At 43.9% G+C, this 25953-nt stretch overlaps 1 protein-coding gene across 4 annotated transcripts in view; it reads left to right on the forward strand.

The window, feature by feature from the left end:
* The window catches only part of NSUN3 (NOP2/Sun RNA methyltransferase 3), a 59786-nt gene extending 34636 nt beyond the window's left edge, over window positions 1-25150 (forward strand). For all 4 annotated transcript variants that reach the window (XM_089682934.1, XM_089682935.1, XM_089682936.1 and 1 more), the window contains one exon: window positions 24887-25150. In XM_089682934.1, coding sequence (XP_089539060.1) covers window positions 24887-25145 — 259 coding nt within the window. In that variant the 3' untranslated portion in view covers window positions 25146-25150. The remainder of the gene's footprint in view (window positions 1-24886) is intronic.
* Window positions 25151-25953: the final 803 nt, after the last annotated feature.

The following is a 25953-nucleotide window of genomic DNA, read 5'->3' on the forward strand; positions in this document are numbered from 1 at the left end:
GCTGCTCTCTAGGCAATCATCGACACCCCCACTAATTAATCGCTGGCACAGATAATAAAAAAACGACAGCAAAAAAAAAAGCTACCTAAATGCCCATTTTACTTAACTAAATCCATGATCACATGATTTTCTTGTCAACTCTCTTTTTTCTGCATACACAAGGCAGGGTTCTTGGGTGTCCAAGTACATTAAAACATCATTGTATGATTTCTAAAAGAAAGTTGCCAAGTCCTATACGTGGACTGCATGGCTTAAGTAGGCAGACCAGTTGTTTTGTCATTTGTGATTGGGGTTTTATCCTGTTTCTGTAAATGTATCTAGACTCCTCTTTAACCTTTTGATATATTAAAAAAATAAGGCGGGCACATGCATGGAGGCTGAAGATGGCGGGCGTGTTCTAGCTCCACTCCGCTTCACCGCTGTCTCTTCCGACTCCTCCGGAGCTCACAAAAGCCTACACTCGCAAAGGAGCATCAGTACCAGACTCAGTGATCCCTGCAGATCCTAATGGGCAAAATCGAGCGTCAGAAGAACCCTCCATCACCCGCCAAGCAGGAGGTAACAAACCACTCTGCTGTGTCTCTCCCTTCACCTGCCCCATATCTCACAGCAGACATTCTAGATGATATGTTATACAGTCTTTTACAAAGAGCTTAGAGGGGAGATAGCATTGGTGGAAGGATGTACAGACCACCTAGAAACCAAATTTGATAATCTAGTGCAGTATGTACATGTACTAGAGGAAGATAACCATATTTTAAAACACCAAATGTCCCAGTTGCAATCCCCACAGGAAGATTTGGAGAATAGGGAGCGAAGACAGAATCTCCGAATACGCGGTGTCCCAGAGTCTGTAGGGGATGCCGACCTACAAGATTATCTGCGAGGTCTGTTTACTGCATTGGCCCTGGTGGTTCTGGACATAGATTGGCGAATGGACAGGGCCCATCGCTCTCTTGCCCCAAAGCCACCATTGGTCACGAGACCAAGAGACATCATTGTCCGGTTTCATGACTACGATAGCAAGGAGTCTTTGCTGAATTCCCCACATAACACTGCCTCAGTTGACTTTAGAGGGGAAAAAATTCAAATCTATAGTGATCTGTACCCTATCACATTGTCTAAAATACGTCCACTTCGTCCACTCACTCTCCACCTACAGTATTATATACAGTTGTGGCCAAAATTATTCAACCCCCACTGAAATTGAGTGTTTTGGCCAGTTTGACATTGCTTTTGATCATTCAGTCATCTTGCTTACATTTACATTAAAGAGGCACTTGTAGGTCAGACAAATATAACATAACAGTTATAATGAAATAACCACAAATGTCTTTTCTGTGCTCACAGCATTATCAGTTTTATTCAACCCCCAAGTGACATTCAATCTTAGTACTTAGTACAGCATCCTTTTACAGTTATAACAGCTTTTAAACGTGAAGCATAGCTTGACACAAGTGTCTTGCAGCGATCTACGGGTATCTTCGCCCATTCTTCATGGGCAAAGGCCTCCAGTTCAGTCACATTCTTAGGCTTGCGCACTGCAACTGCTTTCTTTAAGTCCCACCAGAGGTTCTCAATCGGATTTAAGTCTGGTGACTGCGATGGCCACTCCAAAATGTTCCAGCCTTTCCTCTGCAACCATGCTCTAGTGGACTTGGAGGTATGCTTGGGATCATTGTCCTGTTGAAAGGTCCAACGTCTCCCAAGCCTCAGGTGTGTGACGGACTGCATCACGTTTCCATCCAATATCTCCTGGTACTGAAGAGAATTCATGGTACCTTGCACACGCTGAAGCTTCCCTGTACCTGCAGAAGCAAAACAGCCCCAAAGCATGATTGACCCTCCACCATGCTTCACAGTAGGCAAGGTGTTCTTTTCATCATAGGCCTTGTTCTTCCTCCTCCAAACATAGCGTTGATCCATGGGCCCAAACAGTTCTAATTTTGTTTCATCAGTCCACAGAACACTATCCCACAACTTTTGTGGTTTGTCCACATGGCTTTTGGCATACTGCAGTCGACTCTTCTTATTCTTTGGAGACAGCAAGGGGGTACGCCTGGGAGTTCTGGCACGGAGGCCTTCATTACGCAGTGTGCGTCTTATTGTCTGGGCTGAAACTTCTGTACCCACATCTGACAAATCTTTTCTCAGTTCCTCAGCAGTCACACGGGGACTTCTCTCCACTCTACGCTTCAGGTAGCGCACAGCAGTCGAAGTCAGCATCTTCTTTCTGCCACGACCAGGTAGCGTTTCAACAGTGCCCTTTGCCTTGAATTTGCGAATGATGCTTCCTAAGGTGTCTCTTGGTATGTTTAACATCTTTGCAATCTTCTTATAGCCATTGCCCTTCCTGTGAAGAGAAATCACCTCTTCTCTTGTCTTCCTGGACCATTCTCTTGCCTTCACCATGTTTGTAACCACACCAGTAAATGTCTAGAAGGAGCTGAGTATCACAGTCATTTTAAAGCTGCCTAATTGGTGCTTATTATGCTTGATTGCTGCTCGGTGACATCCACAGGTGTTTTCAATACCTGATGGAAAGCACCTGTATGAACCTCTGTTCTTCAGAGTGGTAGTCTTTAAGGGGTTGAATAATTGTGGCAATGAAGAAACCACATAAGAACCATTTACTACTGTATTACATAAACAATTGATGTCATTTTAGTTGCATTTGGGTAGTTACAACGTCCTTGTAGGATTTGATTCTGAATACAATTCCAAATGTACACTATAGTCCCTAAACCCCTTTACAGCATTGGGGGTTGAATAATTTTGGCCACAACTGTATAGATGGGGCTTTCCGTTCAGTTTAACAGTAACCAAGGATGGTACTCAACATACAATCGGGGATCTTCAAGAAGGAGAGGCGTTTCTGCATAATCTAGGCCTACCTCCTCTCCCGGATGAAGCCTTAGCACTACCTCTACCCAAACCAAGAGCATCCAATACTCCTAACAAGATGTGGACACCAGCAAGATCCAAAACAAGACATGCCTGCTGATTCCTCAAAGGTCTCCTGCACCCCAGTTATCTTCTGTCACCTGATGACGTCATGCAAATTGTAGCTGAAGTCACCTAAGACTGAATGTCTTTTTCTATGTCTTGCCCAACAGTTCAGATATCCCCTTACGGATAAGTACGACACTCCATCAGGATTTTTTCAGATAATGTCCTGTTAATTGCTGTTTAGTTTGGAAGAGAGAAGTGAAGTTACCGCTTGACCTTCACCCTCCCTATGCCGTCCCCAAACATCTACCGCTACTGAAGTGGAGGCAGTGTGATGGCATGGGCATGCATGGCTTTCAGTGACACTGGGTCATTGGTGTTTATTGATGATGTGAAAGAAGACAAACCGCTGGATGAATTCTGCAGTGTTTAAAGACATACTGTCAGCCAAATGCAGCAAAGTTGATTGGACAGCGCTTCACAGTACAGATGGGCAATGATCTAAAACACTGCAAAAGCAACCCAGGAGCTTCTGAAGGAAAAAAGTGGAATATTCTGCAATCGCCGAGTCAATCACCTGATCTCAACCCAATTGAGCATGCATTTCACTTGCTGAAGGCAAAACTAAAGGCAGAAAGACCCACAAACAATGAACAACTGAAGACAGCTGCAGTTAGAGCCTGGCAAAGCATCAGAAAGGAGGAAACCCAGACTTTGGTAATGTCCATGGGTTCCAGACTTCAGGCACTCATTGCTAGTAAAGGATTCTCAACAAAATATTAAAAATGAACATTTTATTTATGATTCTATTCATTTGTCCAATTCCATTTGAGCCCCTGAAAATGGAGGGACCGTGTATAAAAATGGTGGCAGTTCCTAAAATTTGTACTTGATATTTATGTTCAGCCCCTTGAATTAAAGCTGAAAGTCTGCACTTCATATTCATTTGAATTGTTTCTTTTTCATTTTATTCTGGTGGCATACAAAGCCAAAAGTATGAACATTGTGCCTGTGTCCAAATATATGTGGACCTAACTGTATCTCCCGAAGCTAGGAGAAGCAGAAGAGTGGGGGAGGTAATATGGGAGTGCGATTTATATGAGGGGACATGCCTCAGCGTCCTGGAGGTTTTATGAGCATGTGGATTTAGAATTAATAGGAGTTGGTGAGTGCAGTGATAGGAAAAAGACAGAAGGGATGGTAATGTATATAAGCTGTGGGGTGGAGAAGAGGGATGAAGGAAAGAGACTTTAAGGAGAGAAGACACAACTGTCGGAGTGTTAGACAGCGCATGCAACAGAGTAGAAGGAGAGCAGAACAGAGAGAGGTTCACCTGCAGCCTGGTTGGTGCTTTTCAATGCAGCTTGCTATGTAAGCTCGCTTTGTGCAATCACTGAAGTGTAGAGTCGGAAGTGGAAATCAGTTGTAGAAAGAATCACTAAAGGAAAGAACCCCAGCAACATTCCCCCCCAGAAAAGTGCTTCCCCATAAAGGTGCTCTAGATTTATACTATTAAGGGTGCGGGTGGTTGGTTGTTAATTAATTAATCATGAGCAAATATAAGGACAATCAGACTCTCCTAAAACCAAGGACTTTGCAAGTATTCCTCCTTCTCAACTCCTTCCTTTTATTTCTCTGCTGCTTTATTGTTTCTTTATTTCGTTGTAATATCTTTTCTGTAAATATTTTAATTTTATTGCACCATTTGACCTTTTCAGTAATAAACCCTGTTTTGAAGTGTTAAAACTATATCGAAGGCTTTTAATGCAAACTAAAGAATCCTGGTCTCTTGAAGAGTGCTACTGTGTATAACAAATCCCTGGGTATACCTGTCTGCGGCGTGTGTGCACCCTGCTCAGTAAAAAGGGGGTGGTGGCAGTTAAAAGAGTTAGTTGCTTAATTAATTAACCCAGTGACAATCGCTCTCAGGCTACTGGCACATAGACTTTGGTCCCGCAAGCTGGAAAATCTTTGTGCAGGGTGCAACCGAGAGTAACATTGTTACACAAGTGACAGCATGGCTGGTCCTTTGTCACTTGGTGAGAAGGGCAGGGGTCAGGCACTGCGTTTGTCACAACAGCATATAACCTTCACATAGACTCGCTCTGCAATCTTCATACCAATCTCTCTAACTCTCGCAGGGGCCTTTTGGTAACCCTAGGCCTCATACTGATCTTCTTTGTAAGCCTAACCCTCACACTGACCCACTGTCTGACCTTCGCATAAACCCTTTCCTAAATCCTAATCTTCACACTTACTGACTTCTGTAAACCCCCCGTGTCAAAAAATACTAGTCCTGGCAAAAATGTATTGATTTGGTTTTCAGGTACCCTTACATATCTACATCAGGAATTCGTTCTTCAGATTAATGTTTTATTTGGTATGTTATTTTTAATTTTGATTTACTGATTTTCCCATGTAAAGTATGCCACAGCCAGTCTAATTTTGCACAGCAGTGAACAGATCACAAGCCTTTTCCACATTATGGGATTTTTGTTGAATTTATTAAAGCTGTCACTTCCTGCTCCGATTCCGAGCCTTTGTTTTACAGCAATGCTCAGAATATCTGCTGCCAAGCGATTTAGACACTGAAAATATTTCTGAATATATAGATCTCTGAGTATAATACCATAAAGCCACTGAGGATCTTGAGCAATGGTTATGTTTTTCCATGGTAAAATGAAAAATGCTGAGTTCAAAAACCATTCTGATTGATCACAGAAATACTTGCGTGTCTTATTGGGCTAATGCATCATGTCATTTATATCTTAAGGAGGAATCCATCAAAAGCCTCAGCCCTCCTTTATAATTTTCTCACTCTAGAGTTGTCATGAAAAATAAAATCTGTGAAGCTGGAGTAAAGCCGAGGCATATATCATTGTTACCCTGAATGTACCGTGCTGCTGTCATTGTGAAATTTTTGCCATGACTGGAGAATAAGACAAGTCTGTGCAGTTATTGTGAATATGCTACAGATCGTATCTCCAGTAAACTAGTTTGTCCAAAAATCTTAAAGTGTAAGTCACTCTACTTCCAGTGTTAATCATCCCCCATACATTCACCCTCTGTAAATATCTTCTTCTACCAGGGAGGGTGATTGTATTGTGTAGTTACTAACAGCTGCTGCACAATTCGTTCCCTTAGTCCGTTTTTACTGTATGTAAATTCAAGATCAAAGTTCTCCTGTTTTTTTGTACCATACCCCATGATATAAGCAAATAATTTTTTGTGAATTTGTTGCAAAATTTCTTACCTGGAGATCCTGCCAGTAACAGCTCTTCCTTTTACAGGCTTACAGTGCTACACCACTGCTATGCAAATGGCATCAGTGTTGTCAGCCTGCCATGTGTGCTCCATCTGTTCGCTGTTGGGTTGCCTATTAGGTCTATTAGAAGGCCAGACCAATGGCCAAATAAAATACTTTACATGGCAAATTGTCAACACTGCTGCTCATTTTGAGGCAGTAACTTAGTATTGTCAGCCTGCAGCAGCAAGTACTGTTGTTACTAGCAGGATCTCCAGGGGAAAAAGTTGCAAAAATAGTGAGACATGATGGAAAACTATTGACAAATAATAGATTTGGGGTTTAATACAGTTTTAAGGAAAACTGTGCTTCTAGAGATTGTCTTGTGTGACTATTCTGATTCCAGAGAATACCTTGTGTGGCTACTATGCTTCCAGAGATTGCTTTGTGACTAACATGATTCCAGAGATTGGCTTGTGTGGCTACTATGCTTCTAGAGATTGCTTTGTGTGACTGCTTTGCTCCAGAGATTGCGAGCTGTGTGAGTACCTCATTTCCCAAGTTTGCTTTGTGTGACAACCATGCTTTCAGAGAAGCACTACTTTCTTCCAGAGTTCCAGTGTCGAAGCTGCTTCTGTGACTCATGGCCACACACACTTCAGGGTTTTACCCAAAGTGTCTTGGTTATGGCCAGTCAGTGCAGTTTCCAGCCGAGGCCAATCAGTGCAATGCTGGTCTACCAGATGTGGTCAGTCAGCACAATGTTCCCCTCCTGACTCACCTGTTTGAGCTTGACACAGCTCCAAGCTAACAACGCTTGTGAAAGATAACCGTAACACCTCTGAGATCGTTCTTCTGAAAGCTAACCTTGTCTGTACTCTGACTTTTGTGTACTGATCCTAGCTTGCGTTCTGGTTATCTGTGTCTGCTGCCTGTCCTGACCTCTGGTGTGTATTCTGGTTTTCATTGTCTGCTGCCTGCCTTGACCTCTGGTTTGTATCCTGGTTATTTGTGTTTGCTGCCTGCTCTGACCTCAGGTTGATTACACATATTCTCTGCGTCTGTCATGGCTAGAGCAGGGTGAACCCAGGGATTAGACCGAGTCCAGACCTCCGTGAGAGGATCCCTGGTGAAAACCAGCTGGTCCTTAGACTTTGTGCCCTGGGGGATATCATGTTTCCTGGCATCACATGGTACCACCGTCAGGCACCTTGACTAGTGCACATGCAGAGCGAGTCGTGTTCCACAGTTCCAGCTGCCAGCCCCTTCTGTTTAAGCGTGCTTTGTATTCCCATGATCCAGCTATCTGCATACATTTTTCAGGTATGCCTGCCGCCTCCTACTGGTGGTCCCATACAGTGTAGCTAAGGGTCCACATCAACGTAGATGCCTCCATGACTTGGAGATTGCCCTGTGTGACATGCTTCCAGGGTTTGCCCTGTGCGACCACCATGTTTCCAGAGGTTGCACCACCTATTTCTAATTAGTTGACAGAAGTTCATCAGCAGTTTTACCATTGCTTTCAGATGTATATAGTTTTTTTTAAACTCCTTGTTCATGGCTTCATGTTGCAGGGTTGTTACCTTTTTTATGCATTGACATAAATATGTTATATTTATTTTTCCACCAGCTGGAACTTTATGTAGCATTCCTTGTAATGTTCTCTCATTAGCAGGATATGAGCATGTCTACCATCCTATCAGGTGTAATGACTGTGAGTGAATCCTTCACTCCTTTTGATTTTACTGTCCCTCTGACAACAATACCCAGAAGTTATGCTTTCTATTTGCAGTTACTTTATACTTTATGAACATATTCTGTATAGCTCAAGAACAGCTTGAAATGTATTGAGTCGGTATAGAAAAGCAAGGTAATTGAAGAGAATGCACCTTCCTGGTAAGCAAACAGAATAAACCTGCTAAAGTGTGTATTAACCAAATAATTGAAAGTAAGAAGTAAATTGCTACAAATATCAACTTATGTGTAATGTGCAGTATTTTGTACAGGTTTATGAGGTGTATCTAACAGATACTATGGAGTCTGTGCTAGCCTGTAATGGGATCAGATGCACAGAATAGAACACGAGGTGGCACTGTTGACACATGCAGATGTTCTGCCTAATGCAAGTGAAGATTCCGCTGAAGTGACTTCTTTCAGCTTGCTTTTAACATGGAATATGGTTAAATTATGGTATCATTAAATCTGACCCTTTTCTTGGCATACAGCATATCTGTTCACTCGTTAGCGTACACTGTATATTTAAGGCTCTAAAATGTTATGGACGGAAAAATCAGGTTTTAGAAAATGACAATATTTTTCTCTTAGAAATCTTGTCACATAAGACGCATTGAAAACAGTTCAGTTTACTTGTGTTCTCGCGTACTGAGCAGTTGATAGCGAGTACCATTGCAGTATATGTCTTAATTAACATCATTGTTTATATGTATTCAGTTGCTGAACAGGTATTTTTTCTGTAATTGCAGGGTCTTTAGAGGGCTGAAACATAGAGAAATATATGTTATTGAAGAGTTACAGTATACTGCATATTTTTTTTTTCTTTTTTATTCTCTGACACACACTTTAAGGCCCTTTTCCCAACATGTGGTTCAAGGGCAACATACGGGCCTTTGGCACTTACTGTGTGGCCCTCCAGGCTCCTTCAGACAATGATCTGTTTTGAAGCTTGCTCAAGCCAGTAAACTACAAATGTTCTTTGGATTGGATTCTAGTAGTTAATAATGTTTATTTATTTCAAACTATTCTATATATATATTCTGCCCATCCTTTTGTTTACCTGTAATTTATTTATATCTCTTTTTGAAAACAATTATAAAAAAAAATATATCAAATGTTGCACAAGCATGTTGAGGGAGCCAAAGGGAGCACTAAAGGGACTGTATTAGCAGTGATATATATATATATATATATATATATATATATATATATATATAGATATAGATATATATTTATATATATACACAGTTGAAGCTCGAAAAATTAGAATATCGTGCAAAAGTTCATTTATTTCAGTAATGCAACTTAAAAGGTGAATCTAATATATGAGATAGACTCATTACATGCAAAGCAAGATAGTTCAAGCCGTGATTTGTCATCATTGTGATGATTATGGCTTACAGCTCATGAAAACCCCAAATCCTCAATCTCAGAAAATTAGAATATTGTGAAAAGGTGCACTATTCTAGGCTCAAAGTGTCCCACTCTAATCAGCTAATTAAGCCATAACACCTGCCAAGGGTTCCTGAGCCTTTAAATGGTCTCTCAGTCTGGTTCAGTAGGAATCACAATCATGGGAAAGACTGCTGACCTGACAGTTGTGCAGAAAACCATCATTGACACCCTCCATAAGGAGGGAAAGCCTCAAAAGGTAATTGCAAAAGAAGTTGGATGTTCCCAAAGTGCTCTAACATTAACAAGTATGTGCAGTGCTAAAAAAGTAAATAAATTATATATCATTGTCTGAAAATGCACATACAAATCACACATGAAACCCAAAATTAAAACTCATAAATAATGTGTATGTGACAGCGCTAAAACAATATTTGTGCAAGGCAGCTAGCATTGGGGAAGTATAAAAAATCCCAAAGTACTATAGTGTATAGTAAAGTGCAGCACCTTAACATATCAAAATAATGAATACCAAACAGTAATCCTAAATCATGTGAATAAATGCATAAACTAGTCCACTGAAATCATGAAAATAAAGAGTTCTTTTGAAATTCCAACTGTCCGTGTGTGACTTCCACCATCCAGAAAAATCACCACCACTTGTGACTGAGAGTAATACCACACTCACCAGCTCCAAATCTACCAATGCAGCAAGTATAGCGCATTGAGAACATCCAGCCGCAGTATCCCTCTATGGACATCCAGTTCCTTAATTTCACAGGCTATTTAAGAGGTCTTATTGTTGACATCGGCTCACTAGCGTCCCCTGAAGACATGCGTTTGCATGAAACGCACCGAGGTGGAGCTATACGCTGACGTCATGCCACCACTTCTGGTTTTCGGATCTTGTGGCTATCTGAGTAAGTGCACTGCTGTTTGATTTTATTTACTGCCATCTGGGTGAGTTTATATGTATTCTGTGTACTTTTGAAGTTGTTTTAACCACTTGCCCTCTAGAGGATTTACCCCCCTTCCTGACCAGGCCATTTTTTGTGATACGGCGCTGCGTTACTTTTACTGAAAATTGTGCGGTCATGCAATGATGTACATAAATGAAATTTATGTCCTTTTTCCCACAAATAGAGCTTTCTGTGCGTTTTTAATTTTTTGCGATATAAACAAAAAGACTGACAATTTTGAAAAAAACCTATATTTTTTTACTTTTTGCTATAAAACATGTCCAGTAAAAAAAATTTAAATCTAATTTTGTCAAATTTAGGCCAAAATGTATTCTGCTACATGCTTTTCCTAAAAAAAAAAAAAAAAAAAAAAAAAAATCCTAATACATGTAAATTAATTGGTTTACGTGAAAGTTATAGCGTCTACAAATGGTGGTATATATACTGGAATTTTTTATTTTTATACTAGTAATGGCGACAATCATCAACTTATAGCGGGACTGCGGAGGGCATTCTGACACTGGGGGGAACTGACTAACTGCCACTGACATCCCAATGACACTAACACAGTGATCAGTGCCTCTAAAAAGCACTGACACTGTACTAATGACAGTGGGCAGGAAGGCTTTAACATCTGGGGCAATCAAAGGGTTAACTCTGTGATGTGTGTGTTTTACTAGGGAATATGCTGCTGAGAAATACACAGCAGCATGTTACTGCTGGCAAGAGAGAGACCTGTGTTGTTTACACACAGGTCTCTCCCCTGTCACTGTTTCTCAGCGATCGCCGGGTCCCGACGGGGAATCTCCAGCCGGGACCTGGTGATCAACATCTGTAGCCCCAATGGCGGCGCAGGTAGGATGGCGCATGCACCCCTACCCGGAAATGCAAATCACAGATATATACGTGATTTTGCGCAGCCCTGCTGCCCTGTACCAGTATTTCTTCTATAGGGCAGCGGGGAGATGGTTAATAAACTGCATCTGGCCCCTTTTGGTGTTTGGCTCCTTTCTCCATACAGTGGCATTGTGGGTAATCCAACTCCCCTTAGTGGTGTAGAATTGTAGCTGCAGCCAGAAGATCCTAAGTGGATGGATAGAGCTGGATGACCATAGAGGGATGCTGTGATTGGGTATTTTGAATGCGCTACTTGCTGTATTGGCAGTTTTGGAGTTGGTGAGTGTGGTATTACTCTCAGTCACAAGTAGTGGTGATTTTCTGGATGGTAGAAGTACCAACTGACAGTTGGAATTTCAAAAAGGTCTATATTTATTTATTTATTTATTTTCACGATTTTAGTGGACTAGTTTATACATTTATTCACATGATTTATGAATACTCTTTGTTATTCATTGTTTAGATATTTTAAGGTGCTGCACTTTACACTAAAACAAAAATCATAATCAACAAAGAGCGTCTATAGTAAAGAATATAGTGTAGGAAGAGCATCAAAGTATCCCAATGTGAAAATGCCAAAAAATAAAAGTCCAATCTTGTGATAGTGAGTGAATAGGAGGAAACGCCCAATAAACCTTATTCCGCACAGTGCCAACACAGAATCCTTACCTGATGGATTTGACCAATGTGCAACAGATGGTCAAACAAAGCTTTGAGACTCAAATGGCTCCAATCAGGAAATGACAGCTTCTACACATCATAGGAGAAGGCATCTAAAATCCCCCGTATGAGCACCACCTAAAAATAAAAGCAGCTCACATAGGGTAATATTGTTAAAACCAGCAAACCATTTATTTAAGAAGTGCGCACTCACATGAGTTAAAATTGAAATCCAGTAGAAATTAAAATGTATGCATCCAATCAGTGTGCCTCTGTTTCAGCCACTTCCCGTAGGCGCATGTGTGATGACATCATGCCCACTAGCCCCGCCCTACACATTTCGTCCTCTTAGGTGTAATAAGATGTCTATAACATGTTTGTAGTCTCTGACCATCTCCTGTTACATGTCTTGGTCTCTAACAACTTTCTGTGTGTCCCTATTCACAAAGCATGCCTAAAAAATATAAATAAAAAATATTACTTACCTTTTAAATGTTTCTCTGAAGAAGGTGTCATGGCTGACTGCAAGTTTTTTTTGTTTTTTTTTGTAATAAGCATGAGCAGACAGTGTCTAAATCTAGTTACAATTGATAATTAAGAGCTGCTTGAACAGTACAAACAGGGTTAACTGTGGCAAAAGTCTCATTATAAACAAAGAAAACTACCTAGGATTTTTTTTCTTGTTGGAAGGTCCAGAAAAAAGTATCTAAACAGGTAAGCTGCAGTTTTTAAATATTTACTTTCAAAGGATAAGTTCACCTTTTTTGAATTTACCACCTGTTTAAAGGGTGGAACATGTAATATGTTCCCAATGCTGCAGCTGCCGCCCACTGCCCCTCCCTTCCAGTGACAGAAGAGCGGGGAGAAGTCTCCCATACTAACTGTCAGTATTTGAAAACAGTAGGGCCGTCTGGGGCTCCGCCCACAAGGCTGTGTCATACATTCACAGAGTTCTGTGAATGAATGGACTACAAGTCCCAACAGCCTTAGCGGCTGTCAGTTTATAGTTCTCAATGAACTACCATGGCGCTGTGAAGCACTGTGGTAGTTCATTGATTCTTTCTGTCAGTATATAGTGACAGGTCTTCAGGAGACCTGCATGGCACCAGAGATCTGTTGATCACTGGTGCAATGCTTTGCAGGCTCCTCCAGCCAAAAATAAGAGATGCACATTTTTTTACCTGCAAAAAATGTGCATTTATTATTTTTGTGCAAAAGATGTACCGTACTTATCCTTTTAAGCTATACTATGTGAATGGGGCCATGTAACAAACATATAAAGTAGGTGTTATCCCAATTTGGTAGCAAAAGTGGAAATAAACTTTAATATTAGCAGCTGATATACCACCTATTGCTATGCCATTACTGCAGAACTTTTTTCCTTTATTGAGGCTTTTAGATTGGAACAGACACAGATGTCACACATATCTTTTCCATTCTGATCCGACTCACTAGGGAATCAGTCCATAGATCCCCCTACAGGGATGGGAGTGGAAGTGCCCATGTGTGCCCTATTTTTTATTTGCTGAACTGGCTAGTGTTTAGGTTGATACCCTCCACCATTTTATTGCTCCTTGTACATTACTTATTGACACAGGTCGTAGGAGCTCTGAGTCTCACTGCGTGATATATTTTTTCCTGTCTCTCAAGTGTGAGGTAGGTAGTGGTGAAGTAGATCATGTACATTGAATTACTTTTGAATTGTGCTTCACTTTGGTTTTTATTGTTGTACTACAGAGTAGACTTATTTGAAGTATTACTCCTTGGGAGAGGAGCCCTTTAAATATAATATTGTTTTCAGGTATAGCTAAAAACTAAGCTTTTCCTGGCACCTTGTTGATTGCTAGAAGGCTTAATAAATGCCTCTTGTAGTTCTGGAGAAAACTCAAATAAGCAGAGCTCTTTCATATAGTGTTTCTGTATAACCTTGAACACTGAGGTTCAGCTAAATCCCAGCTATGTCAAGTTTCTTATTGTTTTTAAGTCTCCTTCCAATTATTCCAGTTCCACTGTAATAACAGTAGCCATCCTGGTATATACAGTTCACATGCTGCTTTGTAGAAAGCACAGAAAGAATATAATGGACAATAAAATCCATAGGGCAAAATGTATCCGAGAAGAAATAGGAGATTTATAAATGTGGAACTTGATGTTCTTAAAGGTGTAGTTCAGCAGACTTCTAGCAGTTTCCTTTAAAATACTGTTGGATCTAGTGTGAAAGTGTTGGACATGGGTTTTGTATCTTTAGGAAGCTGTTGATAGGCTTAAAGTGGTTCTAAAGCTCGTTTGGATGTACTTCTTCTGTGGATCCCAGACATGCAGTTCGTTCTGCACTCCTGTGACCCATTTCAGCCACCAGTGGGCTGAAGGCTGATGTCACAGAGCTGGTCCCGGCTGGAGAGAGATCCCAGCCTTATGGTCGGGATCTACCCAGGTGCCTGGAACAGCACCTGGTTCAACTTCTTGGTGATCCACTGAGAGCCTGACCCAGCCACTCCTGCCCCCTCCACAGCCCAGCTCTGCAGTGAGCGCAGAGGGGGGCAGAGCAGAGAGTGGTGACTGACAGTCACCAGCTCTTTGCTTATGGCGTACTGAGAACTCTTTGATCACTTAATACTCAATCTTAGAGCTGACGGGGGACAGATGCAGCATCAGACCAATGCTGCATCCACCTATGATTTAAAAAAAAATAAATCTGTTTTAAGGGTGTGATGAAGGGGTAGGTGGGATAGACCACACATGGAGAGCTGTGGGACACACAAGGCTTTTATTGAGTGATAGTGAGGGCACACAATGAGTATAGCAGAGTTCTGCCAGAAAAAAGGTTAAGTCCGTAACACAGGGTGGGGCACACAACAAGGATCACCAAGTTCTGATAGGCAACAAGGAGGTTAGTCTGTAGCACAGTCTGGGTCCACAACAGGAAGGCAGGACTCTGGCGGGCAAGGGTTAAGTCCAGTTAAATCCTCAGCACAGGGGTTGGAACACAGCAGGGAGGCAGAACTCTGGCGGGCAAGGGGTAAGTCCGGGTTAGATCCGATCCTCAGCGCAGGGGTTGGAACACAGCAGGGAGGCAGAACTCTGGCGGGCAAGGGGCAAGTCCGGGTTTCGATCCTCAGCGCAGGGGTTGGCACGTCAGGGCCACGCTGTGCCCGCCGAGACAAAGAAAAGGGGCGCGTGGCGATGTACAGGTGGCCTGCATGTGGGGAATCCACATGCAGGCACAATGGGGAGGCAGACTCCTCTGCTCCAGGCCAAGGAGAGGTGTGGAAGTCTGCAGCAGGAGGCAGCTCCCCGGCTCCTAGCACACCACTTATGTGGGCTACATACGTGCGCAGGGACATGTAATGGGGAAGGAGAGTTCAGGGATCCGGGGGGGGGGGGGGGGGAGAAAAAGCAAAAGGAGAATGTTTTTTTGCATAGAATGCATTAAGTTAAAAACCTTCTGTGCTTGGGATTCCCCCACAGACCCTCCCCCATCCTTATACTCACCTGACCCTCATTAGGATCCCAGCTCCCTCTGTTCTGTCCGTCCTCACAGGGCTTACCCATAGCAGCGGGAGTCATTGGATCCCACTGCTGTCAATCAAACTCTGTGACGGGGAAGTGGGGGGTGGAGCTGTCCCCCGCTGTCTGTCTCTATGGATGCTGGCAGCAACCTATGGGGGCACTGGATGAAAATGAAGAGCTGGGAGCGCTGGCGGGGGGCCCGAGAAGAGGAGGACCGGGATTGCTTTGTGCAAAACCATTACACAGAGCAGGTAAGTATGACGTTTGTTATTTTATTTCATTTGAGCATCTCCCTATAAATTTAGATCAGCTCATGGGGGAGATCTCTGATGGGGGGCACAGTCTCTGATGGGGTGCTGCTTCAGATTGAGTGCGGCTTCGAACGAGTGCATAGAAGAAGCAGTTAAACGCAGCAGTTGAACTAAAGCAGGAGAACCCAAGCAGCAGGAAGACACAACAACAGTAAGAAGCTCTACTGCATGCTGGAAGACTGCAAGCAAACACCCTGGGAAACCTCTTACATGCCTGAGACCCACTCTGTGTACCTTTATATAATACGCCCCTCTTCTCATCATATTACTACCCTCTGTTCCCAAATCTCATTTCTCTACCCCTCTGCTCCACCCCACAACCTGTACATCTCCCCCTCACTGCTATCATCTCCCTACTACTGCTCTCTTCACCTCCCCAAAATGTCTCTTCCACTCCTCCTTCTCATTTTCCTCTCCTCCGTTCCCAAATTCCATTCACTATATCCCTCTGCCCCTCCCAAACATTTGTATATCGTGTCCTCACTGCTTCCCTCACCCCTCTATGGCACCCACCACCTCCTCCTATTACTCCGCTCTCCCACTGACCCCAACACCTCCACTAGGAGTTTCTCACGCTCCTGCACATCCCGCTCCCATGCCACCTTTCTCACCCTTCTCCTCCTCCTAGCCGCGGGGGACATCTCCCCAAATCCTGGCCCTCCACCTCCCTCACCCGCTCAACACCCTCCCACTTCCACGTCCTACTGCAACCCCCGCAACTTAGTATCTGTCTCCCTGCTCCCTAAAATCTCCCCCCCGTTTTCATGTGCACTCCTGAACGCCCGTTCGGTGTGCAACAAGCTTACCGCCATCCACGACCTCTTTGTTTCCCGCTCCCTCAACCTCCTGGCGATCACGGAAACCTGGATCCAGCCCACTGACTCTACCTCCCCTGCTGCACTCTCCTATGGAGGTCTCACCTGGACCCACTCACCCAGGCCTAACGGTCGTAAAGGTGGTGGGGTTGGTCTGCTCCTGTCACCGCAGAGCACCTTCCGAGTCCTCCCAAACCCCCCCTCCCTATCCTTCTCCTCCTTCGAGGCCCACTGCGTCCGACTATTCTCCCCAACCCCCCTGAAGATTGCTGTGATATACCGGCCTCCTGGATCCATACCCCGCTTCCTGGATGACTTCTCCTCCTGGCTACCCTTCTTCCTCTCCTCTGAGCTACCCACCATAATTCTTGGGGATTTTAACATCCCTGTCAACCTCGACAACCCGGACACAGCCCGTCTCCTCCACCTAACCTCCTCCTTTGCACTTGCACAGTGCATACAATCCACCACCCACTCCGACGGAAATATCCTTGATCTTGTCTTCTCCAACCGATGCGCTCCCCACCACCTCACTAACACCCCCTTCCCTCTCTCTGACCACAACCTGATCACCTTCTCTATCTCCTCGTCCTCCAACGCCTACCCCTCCAAATGTCACACTACTACCAGCCGTAACCTCCGCAACCTTAACCCTGCCTCCCTCCACTCTGCAGCTGATCAACTCCACGACCGCATCCTCCCCCTGTCCTGTCCCGACTTGGCTTTGACCGCCTACAACAATGCGCTCTCAACAGCCCTTGACTCACTAGCGCCTTTAACCACACGCAACACCAGACCCCGACCGCTCCAGCCCTGGCAGACTGATCACACCAAAACCCTCAAACGACCAAGTCGTGCCCTAGAGCGACTATGGCGCAAAACCAAATCCAAACAAGCCTTCACCCGCTACAAATCTGCCTTCCGCACCTACACCTCCTCCCTCCATGCTGCCAAACAGGCCTACTTCTTGACCCTCATCAAGGCCCTCTCCTCCAATCCTCGCCGACTCTTCTCTGCCTTCAACTCTCTACTCTCTCCACTCCCACCTCCACCCAGCACCTCACTCACTGCCCTTGAGATTGCCAATCACTTCAAAAACAAAATTGACACAATTCGCAAGGACATTTCCGCAACTCACACGCCCTCTCAACCTGTCCCCTCTCACACAGCTACCCCCTTATCCCCCCTCCCCCTCGACATAACCCGCAGGGACTTCGTCGCTGCTCAAACTTTCTCCAACCCCCTTCACCCTCACTCAGCTACCCCCTCATCACCCCTCTCCCACGGCCCCACCACTGCTCTGACCTCCTCTTCCACCCCACCCTACATTCCTCATACTGAAGCTCCCCCAACACTCCACACCTTTGACCTTACTACCATCGAGGAAGTCTCCAAGACCCTCTCTGATGCCCGCCTCACCACCTGCCCCCTCGACCCTATCCCCTCACAACTCCTACGACCTTCCTCCTCCTCCATCCTACGCTCCCTCACCCACATCTTCAATCTCTCCCTCTCCTCAGGCACTTTCCCCTCCCCTCTGAAACATGCACACATCACCCCCATACTTAAAATGCCCTCCCTGGACCCCAATGACCCGAACAACCTCAGACCCATCTCCCTGCTCCCATTTACATCTAAACTCCTCGAGCGCCTAGTCTACACCCGCCTATGCTCACCTCAACGACAACAACCTCCTCGATCCCCTACAGTCCGGCTTCCGTCCCCTACACTCCACCGAAACTGCCTTACTCAAACTCTCCAATGACCTGCTAACCGCCAAAGCTAATGGACACTATTCAGTGCTCCTACTCCTTGACCTCTCTGCGGCCTTCGACACAGTCGACCACCCCCTCCTCCTCAAAAAACTACACTCCCTCGGCCTCAGAGATTCTGCTCTCTCCTGGATCTCATCCTACCTGTCACAACGCTCTTTCAGCGTTACCTATAATGCTACCACCTCCCCCTCACTCCCCCTCTCTGTTGGGGTCCCTCAAGGCTCTGTCCTCGGGCCCCTTCTCTTCTCCATCTATACCTCCTCCCTTGGCCAACTCATACACTCTCACGGCTTCAACTACCACCTCTATGCCGACGACACACAAATCTATCTCTCAACCCCCCACCTCACCCCCTTGGTCTCAGCCCGAATCACACACCTACTGAGCGACATATCAGACTGGATGTCGCTCCACTTCCTTAAATTGAACCTCTCCAAAACCGAGTTTCTTGTCTTCCCCCCAGCCCGGACACCACCCCCCATTGATTTCTCTGTCACATCCAACAACGCTACCATCAAACCCGCCCTGCAGGCCAGAGTACTGGGTGTCATTCTGGACTCCAACCTATCCTTCCAGCCCCAAGTCCAATCTTTAACAAACTCGTGCAGACTCCACCTCCGCAACATCGCCAAAATCCGCACGTTCCTAACCCCAGAAACCACTAAACAGCTCATCCACTCCCTCATCATATCACGACTCGACTACTGCAACTCCCTCCTCACTGGCCTGCCTCGCCGCTGGCTATCCCCTCTTCAGTCCATCCTGAACACGGCTGCCAGACTCATTCACCTTTCCAACCGCTCTGTCTCCGCCACCCCCCTCTGCCAATCCCTCCACTGGCTTCCGATTGCGCAACGGATCAAATTCAAAATCCTAACGCTGACGTACAAAGCTGTCCACCATACTGCCCCGAACTACATCACTGACCTAATATCCAAGTACCGCCCAGCACGCACACTCCGCTCCTCACAAGACCTCCTTCTCTCTAGTTCCCTGGTCTCCTCCTCCCATGCCCGCCTCCAGGACTTCTCCAGGGTGTCACCCATCCTCTGGAACTCCCTGCCCCAACCCATCAGATTATCACCTACTCTCCTCTCCTTTAGGCGCACCCTGAAAACCCATCTCTTCAGGGAAGCCTACCCCACCCCCTGCTAACTTGCCTCCCTCCTCCACTCTTCCTACCACTCCATCCCCCACAGCTATCTCCTCCTGTGCCACCACCCCCTCCCTCCTAGATTGTAAGCTCGAAAGAGCAGGGCCCTTGATCCCCTCATGTTTTGCATTGTATTGGTATTGTTCTGTCACATGTTCTGTCTCCCTTTGTAATGTACAGCGCTGAGCGAACTATTGGCGCTTTATAAATACTGTATAATAATAATAATAATAATAATTTTATTAGAAAAATAACTGAAGCTTTACTTTAAGCAGCCTTTTGGGAGGGGTGGATGTGTAGAGTTGTGGGGGCATGCTTTAAAGTGGTTCTAAAGTCTAAGGCTTCATGCACACTAGCATTTTTATAAGCTCCTAGAAGCTATTATCAGCATATTTTTTTCCTGTTTCTAGAAGCTAGTGTTATCCTATGTGTCCATGCACACTACTTTAGGTTATTAGCATTTTTTGAGCTTCAGCATCTAGAAGCAAAAAAAAATAGTTTTTGTAGGTTTTTTGGAGCGTTTTTCTAGCAGAAAAAAAACGCTAAACGCTCTTAACAGCTTTTTTTCTAGCTTTTTTTTCCCCTCTATATGTACTGTAAAAACGCTAATAACACGCAAACGCTCCTAAATGCTTCTGAACACTACTAGAAAACGCTATTACCAATGTTTTTTATCCAGCGTTTTTTCTATTGTTTTTTGAGCTTAAAAAATGCTAGTGAGCATGGAGCCTAAGTGTTTTTTTAACTTTAATGGATTTTCTCCACTACTTGTTCTCTCTACCCCCCCACTTGCCTGCCTCCTCTTACAATCCAGTGCTGTCCTGGCTGCAGCACTGCTCTCCCCTCTTCCGATCTCACAGCCATAGGCTCCTGCTGCTGTCTGTCAAACTCCTATGAGGAGCAAGAGAGGTGGGGCTTATCAGTGCTGTGTGTGTGCGTGTGCGTATCTCTCTATGGATGGGGCACCTGGAGGAGAGGAGGAGCAGACAGTGCTGGTAGGGGACCGCTCTGTGCAATAACGTTACAGAGAATAGGTACTTTTTTTAAATTTTATCCCCGAAATATCACTTTAACATTAGACTCCTTTAGCAACCCTCTTTTTGAAAATTCAGTTCCATCATTTTTACGGCCAGAAAGATATATGAGAAAGCATATGAATTACTTGTGATAGTGTGTATCCTATTACCTGCAGGCTGCTTCTTGTTAAATTCTTCCCCTCACCACCGCCACTGCTAGCCTAAAAATTTGTGGTGCCCGCCTGCCCCCTTCTACCCTTTAACCTCCCTGGCGGTATGATTATTTCAGATTTTTGGTGCTGAAAGCGGTACCATTATTTTGCATGGAAATTTGGCGTTTTATATTGTAGGCCTGTAATTCTTAGGAATAACTCACTGAAATCTGTCCGAACAAGAGTCTAGTAAATATCCCAGGTAGGATAAAACTTGAAACATAAATCATAAATTATAATTTAATAAATAATAATATAATAATAAATGTAATTAATAATATAATCAAACCAAAAACACTGAAATTTGAAATATAGTGCCAAGTTCGCACATCACTGAGCAAAGTTGCAAAATTGTTTTCAGTGTCTGATGACGACTTTCCCCACGAATCATTAACACTCAATTCTGCAAGTGGTTCTGATTTACTATCGCTGTTCTCTAGCCGGTCTAAAACCACTTTTGACCTAAAGGGACGCTTTTTTGACGCCATGGACGTTTCTCAGTTTCCAGGCAATAAGAACGGTAAAAGTGCAGGCACAGGACAAAGCACTCGGGACAAAATGTATGTGAAATGGTTTGATACAGTAATGTTTTTACTATGTGATTTTAGTGAATGTCACTTTTTGTCATTTTCAAATTTCCCGCCAGTTCCGTCCCCCGTACGTCCCGACGCTCGCAGGGGACAGAACCCAGAAGACAGGTGCCGGCATCCGCTGGATTACATTGCCGGGGACACTGCAGGAGGGACATCGCGGGAGCGCAGGACAAGGTAAGTGATCGAGGGATAGCGGAGCAGCGCCGCATGGTATTCCCGAGTGTAGCTCGGGGTTACCGCTTGTGGTACTGAAACTTTACCCCGAGCTACACTCAGGAATACCGCCAGGGAGGTTAAGCCATTCAGAGTTTGTTTTTACTGTTCTCCCACAATACATTGCATTCTTGGAAAGAGCAGTGGAATGCCTGTCATTCAGCTGTTCCTCCTCCATTCACAGAACATGATGAGTTGTGGGAGAAGTAATACAAGTTTTGTAAAAGGTGGTAGTGGGCGGGTGAGCGGCGCAACTTTCCACACTAGCAGTATCATGATCCATAGAGGGAGGGGGCAGATCTTTTAAATCATTTGCACATCTACTGAATTGCATAGATGACAGTGACTTGCTAATGAGAAAGGTTCATGACAGTCAGGGAGAAAGCATTTTCATCACTTGCATTGCGCATATTTCACTCATGACAAGTTCTTTTTAGAAGTATCTGCTATTAGATTGAACTTCCTGATTCTTGTACTCCTACATTGATTTTATAACCCACCAGATAATGTGCAAAACAAGCATTACATTTAATTGGCTGCAGTTTCTCTTTGTGTTCCTAACAGCTTCAGCTTAATGATAGTATTAAGATGTGATGTAATAATTGCGCAATTTGACCTAACAAAACAAACATATTCTTTAAGGTTAATGATGGCTAATTAATGTAGTTTGTTCACTAACATTACAATATTTAGTTGCCAAATGGGTTTGCGTTTAACAATGTACCAAGACTAGAAACAGATATTTCAAAATAGTTTTTAAGGTGCTCAAAAGGATACAGGCCTTTTACATAGCCACATATAAATAAAATTCTATTATTGATGCCCACTCTGAGAAAAATGTCAACCCCATCCCCCCTCCCTCTATCTGATCGCTGGAATGAAAAAAAAATGTCACAATCTAAATGTCTGTTTTTACTTACCTTGATCCAAGGACATGTAATGATGCAGCCCCAAGTCTCCTCCTCTTTTGTTTACTTCCTGCTTGGATCCTTCTTTGGATGTCCACGTCATTGCATGCATGACATGGACACATTCTGTTAGATGTCCAGTGGAGGAGAACGTCTACACAGTGGGAAGGTAGGGGACCAGCGATCCTAGGCTCCATTCACACCGCTGGATTTGCAGTCCTCCAGAACCATTGCCGGCAGCAACCTGGAGGGTGCACCTAGGTGAGTATACAGTGGGGCAAAAAAGTATTTAGTCAGCCACCAATTGTGCAAGTTCTCCCACTTAAAAAGATGAGAGAGGCCTGTAATTGACATCATAGGTAGACCTCAACTATGATAGACAAAATGAGAAAAAAAATCCAGACAATCACATTGGCTGATTTGGAAAGAATTTATTTGCAAATGATGGTGGAAAATAAGTATTTGGTCACCTACAAACAAGCAAGATTTCTGGCTTTCACAGACCTGTACCTTCTTTAAGAGGCTCCTCTGTCCTGCACTCATTACCTGTATCAATGGCACCTGTTTGAACTTGTTATCAGTATAAAAGACACCTGTCCACAACCTCAAACAGTCACACTCCAAACTCCACTATGGTGAAGACCAAAGAGCTGTCGAAGGACACCAGAAACAAAATTGTAGACCTGCACCAGGCTGGGAAGACTGAATCTGCAATAGGCAAGCAGCTTGGTGTGAACAAATCAACTGTGGGAGCAATAATTAGAAAATGGAAGACATACAAGACCACTGATAATCTCCCTCGATCTGGGGCTCCACGCAAGATCTCACCCCATGGGGTCAAAATGATCACAAGAACGGTGAGCAAAAATCCCAGGACCACACGGGGGGGACCTAGTGAATGACCTGCAGAGAGCTGGGACCAACGTAACAAAGGCTACCATCAGTAACACACTACGTTGCCAGGGACTCAGATCCTGCAGTGCCAGATGTGTCCCCCTGCTTAAGCCAGTACATATCCGAGCCCGTCTGAAGTTTGCTAGAGAGCATTTGGATGATCCAGAAGAGGATTGGGAGAATGTCATATGGTCAGATGAAACCAAAATAGAACTGTTTGGTAGAAACACAACTCATCGTGTTTGGAGGAGAGAATGCTGAGTTGCATCCAAAGAACACCATACCTACTGTGAAGCATGGGGGTGGCAACATCATGCTTTGGGGCTGTTTCTCCGCAAAGGGACCAGGACGACTGATCCATGTACAGGACAGAATGAATGGGGCCATGTAATGTGAGATTTTGAGTGCAAACCTCCTTCCATCAGCAAGGGCATTGAAGATGAAACGTGGCTGGGTCTTCCAACATGACAATGATCCCAAACATACTGCCCGGGCAATGAAGGAGTGGCTTCGTAAGAAGCATTTCAAGGTTCTGGAGTGGCCTAGCCAGTCTCCAGATCTCAACCCCATAGAAAACCTTTGGAGGGAGTTGAAAGTCTGTGTTGCCCAGCGACAGCCCCAAAACATCACTGCTCTAGAGGAGATTTGCATGGAGGAATGGGCCAACATTCCAGCAAACAACTGACCATGAGAAGTGTTAAAGATGGCCGCCGGCCCACATGGGACTCGGCGGCGTGACGTCTGGACTCCGCAGCTCTTACTCGTATGCGTTTCGTGCTAACTGCACGTAATCATAGGGAGTGTGCATGCACACTCCCTACGATTACGTGCATTTAGCACGAAACGCGTAAGATTAAGAGCTGTGGAGTCCAGACGTCACACCGCCAAGTCCCATGTGGGCTGGCGGCCATCTTTAACACTTTTCATGGTCAGTTGTTTTGTTTACTATGTCTATGTTTTTGGATCAATAAATTATCCTTTAAACGGTATTACACCATTCTGGCATCCTTTCTTGGGACTCGTGCTGAGCGCACCACCCACAGAGCCACCAGGGAAGGTAGTTGAGAGGTGCTTTATCTTATCGGGAGATCCAAAGGGAACCCCAGATGGACAGAGGTGCCCAAAGGGAAGCCCAGAGATGTTAGACAAGTCCAAAAGAGGATTCCATTTGAGACCTTGAGATGTTAATAGTCTTCTACATGCATATTGGAATTATGCATCTGGTTAGTGTATAATCCGAATATTTGATCACCAGAAGACACACGAAGGATCACTCTATCGTATATTTAATATATAGACTTTGGCACTTTTTTCTGACACTAACCAGTCACTCATATATGCACTTTTGTATGACTATTGTCTTGTTTATCTGAAATCATTTATTCAATAGGTTTATGCTCAGATTTACCTCTTTGAATATATCATTAAGTCACTATTTGCTTCTAGGGCTGCACCTTTTTGATATATTATATGTATTAATGCAGGGTCATTAGCTGCTAAAGGGAAAGCCAATCCAATATGTTTTAGGATGTAAGAAGTTAAACAAGAAGAGTATCCCAACTAAATGAAGTTGCTGACTTTGCAAACAGGTCGATCTTTGCTTCAAATAAACCTTTGTTTTTTCTTTGCTCTTGTTTCTAATTGTGCACAGGTCTGCAATCAATGCCCTCAGACCCGGAGGAACTCTGGTGTATTCTACATGCACTCTCTCTAAAGCAGAAAACAGCGATGTTATTTCTAATGTCTTGAACTCCTGCAGTGATGTTACCCCTGTGGACCTGAATCACATGATCAAAACATTATCTCATGAATTCACGTTTGCTGAACAGGTCCCCCATGGACTGCTAGTTATACCCGATAAAGGAAAATCCTGGGGCCCCATGTTTGTATCTAAATTGATAAAAATATAGTTCTAGCCATTGTTTATGTGTTATGTTACTTACAGATCACTATTTCTCAAGGAATGGTTCTTATTTTGTTTGGTCGATTAGTTGATATATTTTACAGAGGCCTGTGTTGGAAATCAGGAACCACGTATTCAATATAGGATTCCATAGGCAGTGTTAATAAGTGTGTGGGTGTGAAATAATTTCCTAAGGACAAATGTTTGCGGTGGATCTTCTTAAAGTATATTTCCACTTTTGCAGCCAAATCAGGATAACAACTAGCAATCACTTTAAAAAATAGTTTGCTGTTTACATTTATAAATGCTCTTTTCCAAAAACTCCAGAACTGAAAAATCCTGCTTAGCTTTCCTTTCTGTGTAATGATTATGAGGGGGCAGGGCGGTGCATATTTACTTTATAATCAAGCCTGTGTGCACTGTGCTGGAGGATGTTATTATCAGTTGTAAACAAGATTTGAACATTGTCTGTCATAACAAAAGGTTAAATCTCTAGAAGCTGAGCTCCTTGTATTGTATAGTAATAAGGAAAAGCTCAGTGTGTTCCCAGTCTTTTCTGGAAAGACACACACTTTGAAATTGTTCAGAGTAGTTTGCAGTCTGCCCAGAAGCCTGCTCCAAACATTCAAAAGGTAAGAAATATTATTTTTAAAAATTATTTTTAGGTATGCTGCGTGAATTGGAGTGTATAACACACATATAGCGGGGTTTTCTCAAATTTGACCACAAAAGTGAAAACACACTTTAAATCCCTAATATAACAGACATTTTCCTAAAAATAATCCTCATTATTCAGGTTGAAAACATAAAGTGTC

The sequence above is a fragment of the Staurois parvus genome, unplaced genomic scaffold, assembly GCF_062004578.1.
Source record: "Staurois parvus isolate SC_StPar_1 unplaced genomic scaffold, SC_StPar_1.0 ptg000299l, whole genome shotgun sequence".
Lineage (NCBI taxonomy): Eukaryota > Metazoa > Chordata > Amphibia > Anura > Ranidae > Staurois > Staurois parvus.